The sequence below is a fragment of the Schistocerca cancellata genome, chromosome 3 (genome assembly GCF_023864275.1).
Source record: "Schistocerca cancellata isolate TAMUIC-IGC-003103 chromosome 3, iqSchCanc2.1, whole genome shotgun sequence".
Lineage (NCBI taxonomy): Eukaryota > Metazoa > Arthropoda > Insecta > Orthoptera > Acrididae > Schistocerca > Schistocerca cancellata.
In genome coordinates this window covers 61,634,923-61,652,397 of record NC_064628.1, presented here as the reverse complement: position 1 = coordinate 61,652,397, position 17,475 = coordinate 61,634,923, and the positions used below count along the sequence as shown (strand labels likewise).

At 36.0% G+C, this 17,475-nt stretch overlaps 1 protein-coding gene across 1 annotated transcript in view; it reads left to right on the top strand.

The window, feature by feature from the left end:
• Positions 1-14,136, top strand: part of LOC126176086 (zinc finger protein 64-like) — a gene marked incomplete at its 5' end in the record, with an annotated part of 43,267 nt that extends 29,131 nt beyond the window's left edge. The window contains one exon of the mRNA XM_049923223.1: positions 13,715-14,136. Coding sequence (XP_049779180.1) covers positions 13,715-14,022 — 308 coding nt within the window. The remainder of the gene's footprint in view (positions 1-13,714) is intronic.
• Positions 14,137-17,475: the final 3,339 nt, after the last annotated feature.

Below are 17,475 nucleotides of genomic sequence, written 5' to 3'. Positions count from 1 at the left end.
TTGGTGAGGCATTCATCTATATGGATGACAGTTCACACCCCCATCATGCACATCTTGTGAATGACTTCCTTCAGGATAATGACATCACTCGTCTAGAGTGGCCAGCATGTTCTCCAGACATGAAACATATCGAACACGCCTGGGTTTGATTGAAAAATGCTGTTTATGGATGACGTGACCCACCAACCACTTTGAGGGATCTGCAGTGAATTGCTGTTGAGGAGTGGGACAATCTGGACCAACAGTGCCTTGATGAACTTGCGGGTAGTATGTCAGGATGAATACAGGCATGCATCAATGCAAGAGGACATGCTACTAGGTATTAGAGGTACCGGTGTGTACAGCAGTCTGGACCACCACCTCTGAAGGTCTCACTGTATGGTGGTACAACATGCAATGCGTGGTTTTCATTAGCAATGAAAAGGGCGGCAATGATGTTTATGTTGGTCTCTATTCCAATTTTCTATACTGGTTCTGGAACTCATGGAACCAAGGTGATGCAAAAATTTTTTTAATGTGTGTAGCTGCATCCACAAAGATTCTTGCAGCCAGCCCTCCATGGGTGTCAGTTGAAATCAGATGATCTGGGGATCACTCTCAGAAACCACCATGCCCAACCCACCTGCAGCTGAACACTTTACTTAAATGTCACCTGACTGCTGGAGTAATGTGGCAGACCACCATTCTTTTGGAATAACATCCTTTGGGATGTGTGAAGAGCAGTGTCTTCCAACACTGTGAGCAGTTTCACCTGCAAAGATTGGAAGTAAATGTGTTCATTTAATCAAGGAAGCAGAATGGAAGATCCAGTTGTGAGTCACTGTTGCTGCATCTCAGTCAGTATGAGACAAATACAACTCCCTTGAGGAGCAACTACACATGTTTAAGCACCTCTGGACTCAACAAAAGAGTTTTGCTGTTGCTTGTTTTTGAGCGTGCACCTGTGTGTCAGATGTTAAACTGGTCAGCCACAAACACTAGGTTGAAGGGAATATTTGAAAGAAAGCCAATCAGCCTGCTGAATTTTACACATGTATTGGAAGAATATTGAACAGTAATTCTCAAATAGTGAATGTCATCCAGAACTGAAGCATTCATGGAAGTTAAAGTTTTATTCAATTCTCATGGCATGATTTTATTGGTATAATTCAATAATACCTTTTGACAAAGGATATAATGAATCATTAGTATGTAATGAAATTCATCCAAACAATCACCAAATAATACTAATGATGAAACACTCCACCATCAACAAGGAGAAAAGTAATCATCAACAAAGTGAGCAACAAAGTGAAATCCTCACACAGTCAGTCTGTCAATGATAATTCACTGAAAACATTCCTGAATATAATCGGTATTTTCATATGCCTACTGGTTACAGTTGTGGACATTAAGTAATTACTGTTTGCCTTGCCCATAAACAGGAAGAATTAGGGAAAATTCACATTTTTGGATGCTAGTACTGCCTTCCCACCCACACACAAAAATTTGCTCATGTTGGATAATATTCTACTTTCCAAGCTTGGATCTTTTGTGTATGGTAAGGATTTAAATTATTTTTCTTTGCAAGATTCCAAACAAGCCAAAGAGTAAAATCATATTTGTGAATATTGTTGTGTTACTATTTATAGGCATTGTCTCAGAAGGACTTTTTTGGGTGCAAGCATTTCCATTTCTATCAAGTGACAGTCCACAAGGCTTCTATTTTGGACATGTTCAGTATGCCCTATTCTCACACCCACAGTACTTCATCCCTCTTTCCATAAGCCCTGTATGAATGTTGACCAACGTGTTGTTTGTGTACCTGTTTGTGGTGACTGCGATGCAGTACAACTCATGGAAACAAGTGCAATAGAGCACAATAACCACAGCAGCAACTATGCCACTAGACACATGAGACATGTTCATTACCAGGCAATCTTCTACACATTCCTCACATTTCAACTGTTATTTTATGCAAATTGGCTCAAAATGGTGCATTTGTAGACTATGGATATTTAAAAGATATTGCTCAACTTAAAGTCTACTCTACTCATACTGTTTCTCTTGACCCTGGCTATGTCTGTTTGTTACCTAATGGCTACCCAGTACTTACCCCTCAACAGGAAAAATTCGTAGCACTCATGACTGATACAAGTAAAAGTACAAGAAAGTATCCGAGTGCTACCTCAAGGAAGAAAGTGGCATAAGTTGAGGAACTTTGTAAAGGAAGGGAAGGTCACTCAGAAACCTGTTTTGAGTTTTATTCTTGGAGTATTTGTGATGTCACTAATCTAATGTAGTTTGTCTCCTCTTATTACCTCTCCTGCAGCAATCTCCAGTCTGTAGCTAAAATAGAACTGCAAAAATCTTACTGACTCAACAATTTTATTTACACTAACTTGCACATTTATTCACTTTTAGTTGTTTTCATTGATAAAATGGCCAGTTTGTTGGATATAAAAAAGTAATAAATAACCATGTCAGGCTAGCCTACAGCTCACAATAATTAATTGTCAGTGTGGCATACCTCAATAAATCTATTAGCATGCAGCTGAAGCACAGTTTTTCAGTGATGGTGATGAGGTCCCATACTCCAGTTCAGCATACAAACACAGTTTTTTAAAATAATATTGCTTATACAAGCTGACACAAGATGTGGAGTTCTCCATGTATTTTGACATACATTTTATGTCTAGAAGCTGACTAAGACCGCCAGTTTTGGGCCCAAGGTGGCCTTATAAAGACTAGTGTAAGAATAAACTGATATTTTGTAAACTACATAAAACTTTTAAATCTGGCTAGGTTAGATTTTATTGCTTTGGGGGGACTGCAAGCTCCAATAGGATTATGACTTACAGAAAATGTTGCTGGTTAGAAATGTAGAAAAGTACATGGATGCTATCATTTTTCTGTGATGTGGATCCTCTTGCCATATTGAAAAATGTAGTAAATAACTTGAAAGTATTAATTAGTAAGTTAAGTAATCAGTGGAATCTGTCATATTTTCCAGAAAATCTAAGCAGCAAAAGTAGGTGGTCAACGTTCAGAATATAACAGTAGTTATGACAAAATCTGTGGTGAAAAATGGTACTAGATTGTAACTTCAGATCTAATTATTTTGGAGGTTAATTAGTTTTGGGCAAAATAAAGTATGTTACATGAAAATTGGAATACTTAACATTACAGTGGTATGTGTCATTAGGTAGAATGTGCCAATTAGTTTACAAAGTTTCCAACATGTCAAATTATAGTGCAGACCAACTAATGTTACTCATGGAATCAACCTAGCCAAAAGGAATATCTGAACAATAAATTGAAGTGGGGGAAGCTTAATCACACTTTTGGAATATCAGTACATATGTCACATATTATTTATATGACAATGTTGAAAATATAGCAGAAAACTGGAAAAAGGAAAAAAAATTACTATGGGGTGAAAAACATAACAGTTGGGTTAGAACTATCTTGCTATGTCAAATATGTTTGTTAGTCATATCCTGTTTATTCTGTTGTTCAGATATGAATTAACCAACGTAAGAGTGATCCCACATTTTAGTTTCCAAATAAAGTTCTAGTATCTACTTAATTAAAGCATTTGGCATATTTGCAGAAAATTAACATAGGGTGGTTTTCATTGTTTAGTTCTACAAGAACCAAGTTTATGAGATCCTATGTTGCTCTCCCTGTAGGCAATCCTACCAAGTGAGTGGCACAGTGGTTAGCATCCTGGACTTGCATTCGGAGGATGATTGTTCAAACCCACAGCTGGCCATTCAGGTTTAGATTTTCCTTGATTTCCCTAAACCACTCCAAGCAAATGCCAGAATGGTTCTTTAGAAAGCACATGATGTATTTCCCTCCCCATCCTTGACACAATACAAGCTTGTGCTCTGTCTCTAATGACCTTGATGTTGATGACATGTTAAACACAATCTTCCTTCCTTTCTTCTTCAGACAATTCTTTACAGAAGCCAAATTGAACAGTTGTAAAAGGTTACTGTCAGAAAACTGTCTCAGAGTTCTGTTATATGCCACCTTCTCAAAAAATGTTAAGGAAATGGGAAGGAAGGAAATGGGCCTATAAATTATGAACTAAATAAAGCACAATTTGCAAAATTTTTTTGAGCTGCAGCTAATAAAATATCTCCAATTCTTTCGGAACATCTTTGAACTAATTCAGAAGGTGAGTCATTTTGTGATTTGAAGAAAAGAGTACTAGCTTATTTTTGGATAATTTAATTCCCTGTTATTTTATAGAATTGTCTTACTAGCCAATGCAGTTAAAGAAAAAGTAGCTAGACATGAGAGGTGAATAGTAAGAATATTGTATGAACAAGATAACTGGTATCTTCATACATTTTAGAAATCTAACACTAACTTCCTAATACAATTACCAATTTACATCATTTGTTGCTAATATTAAGAATTAATTAAAATTGAATTGTGAATTAGAAAACCATAATATAGGACACAATATTAATTTTCATGCAATCTTTGTTCTCTTGTCTAATATTGAGGATAGTGCTCTATATTGTAGTACAAATATATTCAGCAAGCTACCATCAGCCTTAAATTAGGAGAGTTTTAAATCCAAAATAAGTTAAATGTACACCTTATTAGAACATCTGTAAAATGTCTAATTATTTAGATTCAATGACTGACGTTTATTATTAGCTGCATGACACATAATAATGTTCAGGGAAGCAAGTCTCCATTCTTACAGCAACTATCATACATCAACAAATATTCATTTCATCATATAAATATTGTACTAACTGTAGAAGATAAACTGCAAAAGCTTAACTTAACGGGGGGAGCGATAACTCTTTTTCAAAGTTACATCTTCGCTGCTATTTTTACTATGTTCATGTTAACATGGTTAAGTGCAAATATGGTATTTCTCTTTATTGACAGTTCACTGTCAGTTTGTTACTAACAAATGTTCCTCTTTGTTAATATGTTCCTTGATTTGTTCCACATCCCTGAAAAGTCTCCTTCAAGATAGGACCTAAGTAACATTATAAATAGTGAAGTAATTCTTGACATTACGTTTGAGGCAAGCTGAAGCATCTTCTGTGTCTGTTTTCCATACTGCTTACAAAATGAATTCAGTACATATGGCCACTTTTAACATGTTCATTTTGATATTTAATTTCCAATTTTGTTACATAAATACTCTAATAGCTTTAAGATATTTTGTAGGTACAGTTGATTGTATTACTATACAAAATAAAACCATTTAAACATAAGTTCCATGACATATGGCACATATAATTACATTTCCATAGTTCAAAATTTGTCACCTCTTCAAATTTTGAATTTGTGAAATAGCTTTTGTACTGTAAACTACCAGAGGCATATGCACACATGTGGATAGTTCAATAACTATAACTCTTGTCCAGTACTGCTGGTCAGAAATATACGTATTTTTGTCTCAGAGACTGATGTATTAGTACAGGAATATATTATACAAGATACCTTTAAAATATACTCACAAAAACAAAGGTGTATTAAAAATTCATGTAAAATATGAATGAATGCACATGATGAATCACGTAAAATATTCAACTATTTGATTTTGTGATGACTGTTCATTTAACTTAATATTATAAAAAGAAAAATCTATAGTGGTAGTTACAAGTTTTATAATGAAGTTATGTATTCTCCTCATTGTACACTGTAATATATAGCAACATTTCTAGATAAAATAGAACATTATGTACACTTTCATGTCTTGTATGATGTAAACATGTACATAAGTAAGTAGCTGCACCTGACTGTTATATTAACAGACCATTTTCTGTTTAGGAAGTATGTAGTTAAGACCTTCCAACTGTATGTGTAAAAACAGTCTGTAATGATCACAGAAAAGACCCTTATTTCGTGGAACCTTGTAAGATATTAAAATAAAATGAAAAATGCCTAAAACAGTTTTGTAGTTTCATTATCTACAACTGCATACACACTCTGCAAGCCACTGTACCCCAAGCCACTGCTAGTCATTTCCTTTCCTGTTCCACTTGCAAATAGAACAAGGGAAAAATAATTACCTAAATGCCTCCAGTAAGCCCTAATTATCATATCTTATCTTTATGGCCCTTACACGAAATGTATGCTGGCGGTAGTAGAATTGTTCTGCAATCAGTTTCAGATGCGAAGTCTCTAAATCTTGTCAATAGTTTTTCTTGAAAAGAATGTCACCTTGCCTCCAGGGAATCCCATTTCAGTTCCTGAAGCATCTCTGTAATACTTGCGTTTTGCTTGAACCTTCCAGTAACAAATCCAACACCCTGTCCCTGCATTGTTTTGATTTCTGCTTTAACCAACCTGATGCAGATACCAAACACTCAAACAGTATTCATGAATAGCTCACACTAGTGTTCTATCTGCAATGTCTAGCATAGATGAACCACACTTTGCCAAAATTCTCCCAACAAACGAAAGTCAACCATTTGTCTTCCCCACCACAATCCTCACATGCTCATTCCATTTCATATCATTGTGCAAAACTATGCACAGATATTTAAAAATCATAGTTATGTCAAGCAGGATACTACTTATACTGTATTCCAACATTATGAGTTTGTTTTGCCTGCTTGTCTGTATTAACTTACATTTTTCTACATAGCTTGTCACCATTCATTGCTTCAATTAGAAATTTTGCCTGAGTCATCTTTTATCCTCCTATAGTCACTCAACAATGACACCTTTCTGTATGCCACAGCATCATCAGCAGCCATCCTCAGATTGCTGCCCTCCCTGTCTGCCAGTTCTTTTATAAATATAGAAAATAATAGCACTCCCCTGGGCCATTCCTCATGAAGCCCTTGTCTCTGGTCAACACCTACCATAAAGGACAACATTCTACGTCCTGCTACTTAAGAAGTTTTCAAGCCATTCACATATCTGGGAACCTATTCCATACACTCATATCTTTGTTAACAGCTTGCAGTGGGGCACCATGTCAAATCCTTTTCGAAAACCTAGAAATAGGTAACCTGCCTGTTGCTCGTCATCCATAGTTCACAGAGTGCATGTTGTCAGGCAATGGTAAGCTTTGTTTTTGCATGAGCAGTTCTTCCTAATACTGTGTTGATTCATGAAAAGCAGCTTATTGTATTCAAACTGAAAACATGTTCAGTAATTTTGCAGCAAATCAGTGTTAAGGATATTGGTCTGTAATTTTGTGGGTCTGTTCTTTTACTCTTCTTATGTACATGAGTCACCTGTGGTTTTTTTCCAGATGCTTGGAACTTTGTGCTGGGTGCAAGGTTTGTGATAAATGGGCTATGAAGGGCCAGTACTATATAGTACTGTTTGTAAAACTGAATTGGGATTCCATCCTGACCTTTGATTTATTTGTTTTCAGTTCTTTCAATTGTTACTCTATACGAGGGATGCCTTTTACTATGTTGTCCATAAAGAAGCCTGTGCAATGGTCAATCTACAGTGTGTTTGTATGATTTTCCTGCACGAATGATATCTTAAATTCAAAATTTAAAACTCTGGTTTTTGTTTTGCTATCTTCTACTGCCATACCAGAGTGGTCAGTGAGTGGCTGGATGGAAGCCTTATACCCGCCTAGCGATTTTACTTAGAATCAGAATTTTCAGGGATCAGAGCCAGATCTTTTGCTAAGGTGTGACAGTTGTAGATGTTGTTTGCTTCACACATAGATCTTTTAACAGACACATAAATCTCTACTTGCTTGTCATTATTTGCACATTCTCTTTTGAACTGAAAGTGCAACACCCTTTGCCTTCCCACCATTTCATTGTTAAGCCATGGTGGGTCTTTTCTGTCCTTATTCCACTTATTAGGCACATACTTCTCCAGAGTATGATGTATGACCTGTTTAAAATTCACTAATAATTCTACTTTGCCCATCATACTTGAAGTAAATGATATCAGTTCTTTGTCTAACGTCAATTCATTGTATAAGTGAGAGGCTAACAACTGCTTATGTGATCCATCTAGTGGAAAAATTCTCCTACCTTTCATGACTGAGTTATTATCTTCAGTGACCATAGTCACTATAATGACATCACGATTACTAATCCCTGTCTTTATACTGCTGCTGTCGATAAGAAACTTTCTGGAAAATGTGTTCAATGGTACTTTGCAAGACTGTCTGTCTGTACCCACTGGAATGAATCTACGGATGCCCCAGTCTATATTTTGTAGGTTAAAGTTGCCTCCAACTAGTGTTGCATGATCTGGGTATTTACACGCTACTGGCAGTAGTCTTCATTTGAATAACTCTAAAACTGTCACAACAGAATCAGATGGCTGGTAAAAACATCCAACAATTACCTTGACTTCACCTAGACCTGTTATACATGACCAGATAACTTCACTTTTGTTAACTGCAATGAACACTCCCCCTCATATGGCATCTAATCTGCCTTTCTGATATATGTTTCATGATTCACTAAATATATCAGAGCTGCCTACTTCAGGTTTCAGCCATCCAAGTACGAGAACTTTTGTGGACTTCAGTAAATCTGGGAACTTTGTTATGAATACTTTGATAATTACCTGATAAAATTTTGACAATCAAAGTCTCTTTACTCTGAGTAAGGTCTGATTTTGCCATCTGTCTGTCATCTGGTCAGTGTTCCTCAGAGTACCTCAAGCTACCACCAAGCCTAAAAAAATTCCATGCGCTCTCCACAAGTACTCTGCTACCCAAGTAGTTGCTTCCTTTGTGTAGTGCAACCCTGACCTATTAAGGAGAGGCCTACAATTCCCCAGAAATCTGTATCCCATCCCATCACAGAGTTGACGAAGCCTTTGGTTGAGACTCTCCGCTTGGTTCCAAACAAAAGGACTCTAATCACCTGTAAGGACAGTGCTGCAAATTTCAGGCTCTGCTTGCACCTCATGTGTGAGGCCAGCAGCCTTCCTAACTTCTGCTAGCCACATGTATTAACTGAGGATGGCCCTCGGGACCGATGTGTCAGGCATCATTGGTGTCAAAGTGAGCCACAACTTGCTGACAATTGCACCCTGCACACTTGATAGCCACAGGCAAAACCTCCTCCACATCTCAGATGAGGCCCCATCAGACATTCCGAGTACATACTGGCTTTCTTTCCAGCCCTGAATACTATTTCCCTAAGAGGCTCCATAATGCAACTAAAATTGAAGGTCCCAATAACTAGAAAACCCCTGCTCACATGTGCCTGCTCAGATCCTGCTGAGGGAATAGGCAGTTGTTCACTCACAGGACAAATAGGGGAAAACAGGCGGCTGATCTACTGGATCGGGTACACTAGGAGGTACCTTGGCAGCAGAGTCCATGGGTGAAACAAGCAACACCTGAGGTGTCCCATGTGAAGTGTCAAATTCTCCAACACCCCAAGGCAGCAGCCTGAAGGTGACTAACCATAGCCAGAAGTGCATTCAACTGTTTGTGGACTGCAGTGAGTTCCTCCTGCATCTACATGCAGTATGCATACATCCTGTGCATCCTAGGAAGAATAGCTGAAAGAGTAAACTATAAAAGTAGACAAAAACCTGGACATGCATTTTGCTTTCCTCTTGACACATCACCAATGTATGCTGATGCTTTAATAAGCTGTGTAGTTCACCAGCTGATCCCAAAAATAATAATAGAGTGATGCTGAAAGAAATGTGTTTGGCTGTCAAGAGAACACTGCATGAAGCCTCTAGTGAGTACCATAACAAAAATTTTTTAAAGATCTTCCACAAAAACCAAAGAAACTCTAGTTGTATAAGAGGCTGTAAGTGGCACCAAAGTTAGTGTCCACTCACTCACAGACTACACAGCAACTGTATTTCTTTACAAAGTAAAACCCAGGATTATTGCCACAATTTAATTCTCATACCACTAGAAAGATAAGAGAAATAGATATTTGTGTCAGTGGCATTGAGGAACACCTGAAACTGTTAAAACTGAACATAATCCCATGGCCCAAGGCCCAATGGAATCCCTATCATACTCTGTATTGAAAATGTGAGTGAGTTAACCCCTCTAACTCATGTTTTTCACACACAGCATACTGAGAATCATGGATTAAGACAATCGGGTATCTGCAGTATTTCTTGATTCCCAGCAAGCATTCCCCTCAGAACCTCACTTAAGTGAATAATCAATTATATGGGGCTTTTATAACTTGATTGAGAATTTTTTGGTGGGGAGGACGCAGTAAGGTATCTTGGATGGAGTGTCATCAACAGATGTAGAAGTAACTTCAAGTGTGTCCTAGGGACAACATGTGTTGGCACCCTTGTTGTTCATGTTGTATATTAATGACCTTGGTGACAATGTTAATAATAACCTCAGACTTATGTAGATGATACAGTTATCTACAGTTATGTACTGCCTGAAAGAGGCTGAACAGATTTTCACTCAAAGCTTGATAAAGTTTCAAAGTTGTGCAAAAATTGGCAACTTGCGTTAAATGTTCAGAAATGTTGAATTGTGTACTTCAAAAAATTTTGTAACCCATCATTAAAATATCAGTGAGTCACAGTTGGAATTGGTGAATGATTCCAAATACATGGGTGTAACAGTTAACAGGGATATGAAACGGAATGATCACATAAGCTTAGTCATGTGTGAAGCAGATAGCAGACTTTGGTTAATTGGTATAATATTATGAAAATGCAATATGTCTACAAGGAGAATGCTTATAAATCACTCACGGGACCCATCCTACATTACTTCTGAAGTGTGTGGGACCCACACAAAATAGGACTAATGTACACAAGAGGGGCACTATGGATGTTGCAGGTTTGTTTGACCCATGAGAGAGCATCAGAAAGATATTGAAAGGACTGAACCCACAGTCTCTTGAAGATGGCTATTTATATAGAGATGCTCAATGAAACATATAATTAATTTTAATTGGATGGATAAAAAAATCTACTCAACTAGCGGCTGCAGGAAATTACACACGTAAAAAAAGGTTTTACATATGCAAGTTTTGGAGCAAGTGGCTCATTTTTCTGGCAGAAGGGTTGAAGGGGAAGGAAGAGGGTGAAGGAAAATAACTGAAGAGGTTTAGAAAAAGGGATAGAGTTTGGAAAAGTCACTCAGAACCCCGGGTCAGAGGAGACTTACTGGACGGGATGAGAAGGACCGTTCATGTCAGTCTCAAAAAGACAATTGTATTATATTTGTAAGATCGCTTCCTGTCAGTCTCATTTTATAATACATTTGTATGCCCTGTTGTCTGCTTCATTTGCTGCATTTTTGTGTTTTATCCTTTCATCAATTAAGTTCAATATCTCCTGTATTATCCAAGGATTTCTATGAAGCCTTAACTTTTTACCTATTTGATCATCTGCTACCTTTACTATTTTGTCTCTTACAGCTGCCCATTAATCTTCTACTGTATTCCTTACTCCTGTTCTATTCAACTGCTGCCTAATGCTCCATCTGAAACTCTCAACAATGCTAGTTCTTTCAACTTATCCAGGTCCCATCTTCTTAATTTTGTACCTTTTTGCAATTTCTTCCTTTTTAATCTACATTTCATAACCAACAAATTGTGATCAGGGTCCACATCTGCCCCTGGGAGTGTTTAACAATTTAAGATTTGGTTTCAAAATCTCTGCCTTACCATTATATAATCAATTTGAAACCTTCCAGTGCCTCTACAGCCTTTTTTCATGATTCTTAAACCAAGTTTTAGTGATGATTAAATTATGATCTGTGAAAAATTGTGCCAGGTGGCTTCCCTTTCATTCCTTTTCCCCAACCCCATTCATCCACTATTTTTCCTTGTCTTCCTTTTCCTACTATCAAATTGCTGTCTCCCATCATTCATACATTTCTTTAATCTCTTCGTCATCTGTGGAGCTAGTTGAACATAATCTTGCACGATTGTGGTAGGTGTGGGGTTCTTGTCTATAAGTTCACTATGCTGTTCATAGTAGCTTTCTGATTTTCTTATCCATTATTAAACTGTTACCTCTATTTGATTTTGTGTTTATAACACTGTATTCATGTGAACAGAAGTCCTGTTCCTGCTGCCACTGAACTTCACTAACTGCTACTATATCTAACTTGAATCTACCCATTTCCCTTTTTAAATTTTCTGACCTATCTGCCTGATTAAGGGATGTAACATTCAATGCTCCAAACTGTAGAATGTCAGTTTTGTTTCTCTTGATGATCACATTCTCCTGAGTAATCCCCACCTGGAGATCCGAATGGGGGACTATTTTACCTCCAGAATATTTTACCTAAGATGATGCCTTCATCTTTTAACCATACAGTAGAGCTGCATGCCCTCAGGAAAAACTACAGCTGTTGTTTTCCCTTGCTTTCAGCCATTCATAGTACCAGCACAGCAAGGCTCTTTTGGTTGATTTTACAAGGCCAGTTAAGTCAGCCATCCAGACTGTTGCTTCCACAGGAACAGGAACCATATGTTTTCTGGCCTCTCAAGAGATACTCATCTGTTGTGGTTGCACCTACAGTACAGCCTATCCGCATCACTGAGGCATACAAGCAACCCAACCAATGGAAAGGTCCATGGTTCACATATGTAAATTATTTATGTTCTAGACTTTTGGAAGACAACTCTCTGTATGTACGATGCAAAATTTGTACTGGATGAAAAATGTGATAGTTTATTTATTTATTTTTATGACACTTTATATTATTTGAGACTGGTTAATAATGACACTGTGATGCTCTTTATTTTACTTTGATGTGGCCACTGGCCACGGATGTGCACCTAAACGTGAAACACTTCTCTTATATTCAGATACATAATGTTTATGCACCACATTATAATTCATATTTGTGTAATACTTGTCCATTTGTTATTATCATTACTACACTGATGTCAAGATTAATAAACATGCTTAAATGCATTCATATTTAAAACACAATGCTCCCATTGGCTGTGGTCATGTGCTTGTACAAGAGCCAAGCCATTATTGATGTCTAAGGCTTCCTGGTGCTGTTGGCTATGTTGACCTCCAGTTTGATTTTGACTTGCTAAGAGGCACATGTGGACTGTGATAGTAATTCTGCAAACATTTTATGAAGTATGTATTTCGATTTTTAGGTTTGTTATTGAGATCAGGCACTCTCAGTGCAGGTACATTTAAATTCAAGTAATTAATTTGTGTTAATTTGAACTTTTTTTTGTAACTCCATTTTTCTATTCACTGTTCACTGACAACAATGTACTGTTATTTTGTAGCCTCAGTAGGCCAGGCTTGAAAATGAACCACATGGTTTGAAACTAGTCAACAAACATATGTACTGCAACTATTGACAGATTCATTAATAAGAATTTCATGAAGGCATTAAGAAATTTAAATGTTTACATTATCTGCAATGGAAAGACAGTAAAAGTGAAACCTCACATTTCTTACTATTTTATACACCAGTTCACCATTTGATTCTATATTGGGCTAATAACCCATCCATAACATTTTATCATCACATTGGATTGTTGTATTCTGCAAAAGATTGATAACGTATCTATATTTGTGAACTGACTTTTTCTTGGTTGTTAATGATCACAATGGTTATGAAGGAAAAGCAGATTTTCTGTTATTTTGGGCTTTCTGAATGGAGATGAAATTGTGATTAATAGTTATACTCTTGCTATTTTTTCCTGCTGTATAATGAAATGTATAATTATATTTTTTGCAAACTCCATTGTATGTTAAGAAAAAAATAATCATTATTTGCCAGCGGAAAATAACAATGATGAGAGATTATTCATGTTCACTTTTTCAGAATCAGCCAGTTGGTCATTTTTAACCAACAGTGAGTCAGGAGACATTCTTCAGCAGCTTCTTCAGAACAGTGATAATCAGTCAAATCATCAAGAAGTGTTTCATTGTCCATCTTGTAGGAAGATGTACAAATACAAGTCAAATATGATCCGCCACTTTCGCCATGAATGTGGTAAGGAGCCACAGTTTCAGTGTCCCTACTGTCCATATCGTTTGACACAGAAAGGCAATCTTCTGACCCATATTAAAAGAAAACATTCAGATACTCAGGCAAACATACAAGCTTCTCCTGAATTTTTCAATGTTTAAAAAGCATGGACATTTGAAGATAAAAAGTACAGTAATTAGACACTGAGTCAAAGTAAGCTTCATTAAAATAAAAAATGTACAATTTATGTTATTCTTCACTTCACAGACATTGTAAATGAGTATGAATTTAACAATATTAAATTATTTGAAAAAAAATGAAGTTTGACATTCATTCAAGTTTCCCCTTCCTTATATGTGAGATTGTCTCCAAGTAAGTATATAAGTGGAACATGATGCTTTCTTTTATTGTGTCTACTCATACTACTTAAAATTAAAACCAATTTAAAGAAAACTAGAAGTCTTTAACTTTCATACTGAATTTTCTGTATATTTTTAAACTGATAGCATTGAGTTATAGAAAAAAATACATAGCTGTTTACAATCATAATGTGATAGTGAGAATTCTTGAAGGATTTTACAAGCTACACAAATGCTGTAGTAGGCTCCATCCTTCCTATATGATTTAAACTTTGTTTTCTGGAGATGGCCACATGTTATTTGAATGGTCTTCCTTTACCTACGTGGCACCTTGCTCTCTCTTTTCCCTTTTTCCTACATTTTTCCTGGTGAAAAACTATTTGAAAGTTTTGAAGACTAGACTTCAGCATTTATTTTTAATTTATCTGGCTGTTGCCATACTCCAGTTTATACTTTTTTCAAGGACTGGTAAGCAGATTCTTCTTCTCCATCTCATTTCTCTTTTTTTAAATTACCATATGTTTTTTAAATTTCTGTTGTTAACTGGATATTGTTTTTCATTCCTTTTCATTAAAATAAATGTAGTACTATTAATGCATTAATTCCAATAAAGAGCCCTTAGCAAGTTCTGTTAAAAGGAACATAATAGGGATAGAATTGTACATAGTTATACAGATGAATTTTGAGAATAAGAATGAGAAATAATGTAACTGTTGTTTACTTGTACCAAGTATTAATGCAGGATGTATGAATCTGATTATAATGAGAACTATTACTGATCTGTAATGATTACTTCCTTGAGACACTGATAATGTTTAATAACAATTATTAAATGACTGTTGAACTCTTCAAACATAACTGCATATAGGTACTATGCTAATCATAATGATAAATGATTAATTAATTATATTGCAGAAATATAGCTTACCAAACTTCTAAAGAAGTCAATATGACTTCATTTCAAATTAATTAAGTAACTGTGTTATGTGTAATGGATAGAGAACATGAGCCTTCAGAGTTGTAGATTGAGTCAACTTATACACAGATATTAGAGAAAAAACTCCTAGAAACTTAGTTTTCGCTCTGTATTCACAAGAAACTGTCACTGTGTAGCTTAATACTAATCGTGCTTTTGCCATCCAAATATAACTTACTAAATTAGCTAGTAAAATATTTCTGCTTTCTCAGCTATATTAAATAAATGCTGCTTATCTCTCATTGGTAGATTGGCATTTAAAAGAACACCCTGGAATTTTTCAAAGAAAATCAGTAGCAGTTATGTATATCTGTTACAGTACACTAATACTAGTCATTTAACTTCACAACAAGTACTGCTACTTACCACAACAGGAACAATAATTTCTTGAAACTATATAAATAGATAATTTGTGTAGCCCACAAGCCAGTGTAAGAGCTCAAAGAAGACTGCAGAAACGTGTGGTTAGTTGCTTTACATAATATTCTTTCTGGCCAAATATTCTGAATAATTGCTTTTATGTGGCATGTAGCTAACAAGAATTTCCATTTATTTTAATCTAGTGTAGTCAGATGATTTGTAGAAAGAGTTGCTGATGATTCGATCCACTTCAATGGCAGGGCAGTCAGCTTTTCTGACTGTCACTTGGAGGCCCTGGATTCGGTTCACAGCACTACCAGGGATTTTTCCTTGGTGGGGCATCTGGAGCTGCAAGCACTCACTAGGTGAATTAAGGAGCTGCTGAATGAGAAGTACCTGCTCCAACATCTGGAAATTTGACAATAGTTGGTAGTGTGGACCACATGTCCCTCCACACCACACCCAAATGACAATGCTGGCAGATGACATGGTGGCTGTTCGGAATGTATGGAACATGTAGTCTGTATTGGCTAGTGATTTATAATTTTAATTTTGGTGTGGTTTTTTGGGGGTTCCCAGTTTCTTGCTTGATGTTAGATGGGAACTTGTTGAATAGCCTACATTTGCACCAAATTATATAACTCCACTTCGAACATTAAGCAAGTAATCAAAGTTTACATGCAAAGTACTGTTGTGTATTTTATTGTGGCTGTGTAGGTACAGTGCAGCTGAAATTGATTCTTATTATAACCAGCAAATCACAATAAGGAATAATAAGTATTCTGAAATGAGTATATTATTTACAATGCTGTAACACACCTGCTTCCAATATATTTATGAAAAAATTAATTTAAAATATTTTTAGCACTCAAATGCAGTTCTTCCAAGCAATTGAATGAGATTTTTGTAATGTTTTAAGAACTTTAACTTTAAAGAATAAATTCTGCTGGTAATTGTTGATTGTGGTAATTCTTCATTCCGTTCGACAGCAGAAGTCCTAGATTTTCTATTTGTTGATTATGTATACGATGTGGAACATGTTGTACACCTTTCAAATACATTCTGACATCCATCTTACATAATTTTTTTCTTTTATTAACGATTTTGACTTCCAACCTCTCATATACTGGTGATGACAATTGCTGCATTACAACAACTTACAACCCATAACTGCACTCTCTCTTTTGCTTTGGCCTAACACCAACCCTTATATGCATTAATGACAATGCATTATTATTTGGATATTGTTACAATTTCAGTTTTTCATAGTTTGCAATGAAAACAAGTTTGTTCAAATAATTTTAATGATTAGAATGACAAAGTGCCTGGTAGCTAGTTGTTTACAGGACACTTACCACAGCAATAACCAATTAGAGAATGAGTTTGATCACACTCAAGGTCTGTAGAAAAATGGTTACACCTTGTGTCCAGTGCACAGTTGTCATATTGCTCTGCTAACACTGCTGCTGGCTACCAGTCATCTGTGGTTGACAATTCTGGCCCATTACCTAATTGTTAAGATTTGTTCTCACACACTTCAGTTCTCTCTGTAGTAATTTTTTAATGAAATTTTCTTAGGAAAATAGTGAGACTATTAACATCTGTTAAACAGAAGACAATACTACAACTAATGAGAAAGTATGAGTGTACTCACTAAGGAACCTCACAGTATTATGTATTACTTTAACTCTTCTTACATAATTGTGACTGTAATGTTGAAAGTTAACTCATGAACATAAATATGTAACTATGCAATAAACATTCATTGTGATTTGATTTGATTTGATTTATTATTGGTCCTGTAGATCATACAATTTGTACAGCAAAGCACATCATGATATAGGACAAGCCAATTTGAAAAATTATGTTAAGATGATATATGATGAGAGATGACAGTAGTGGTACATAACTCACATAGC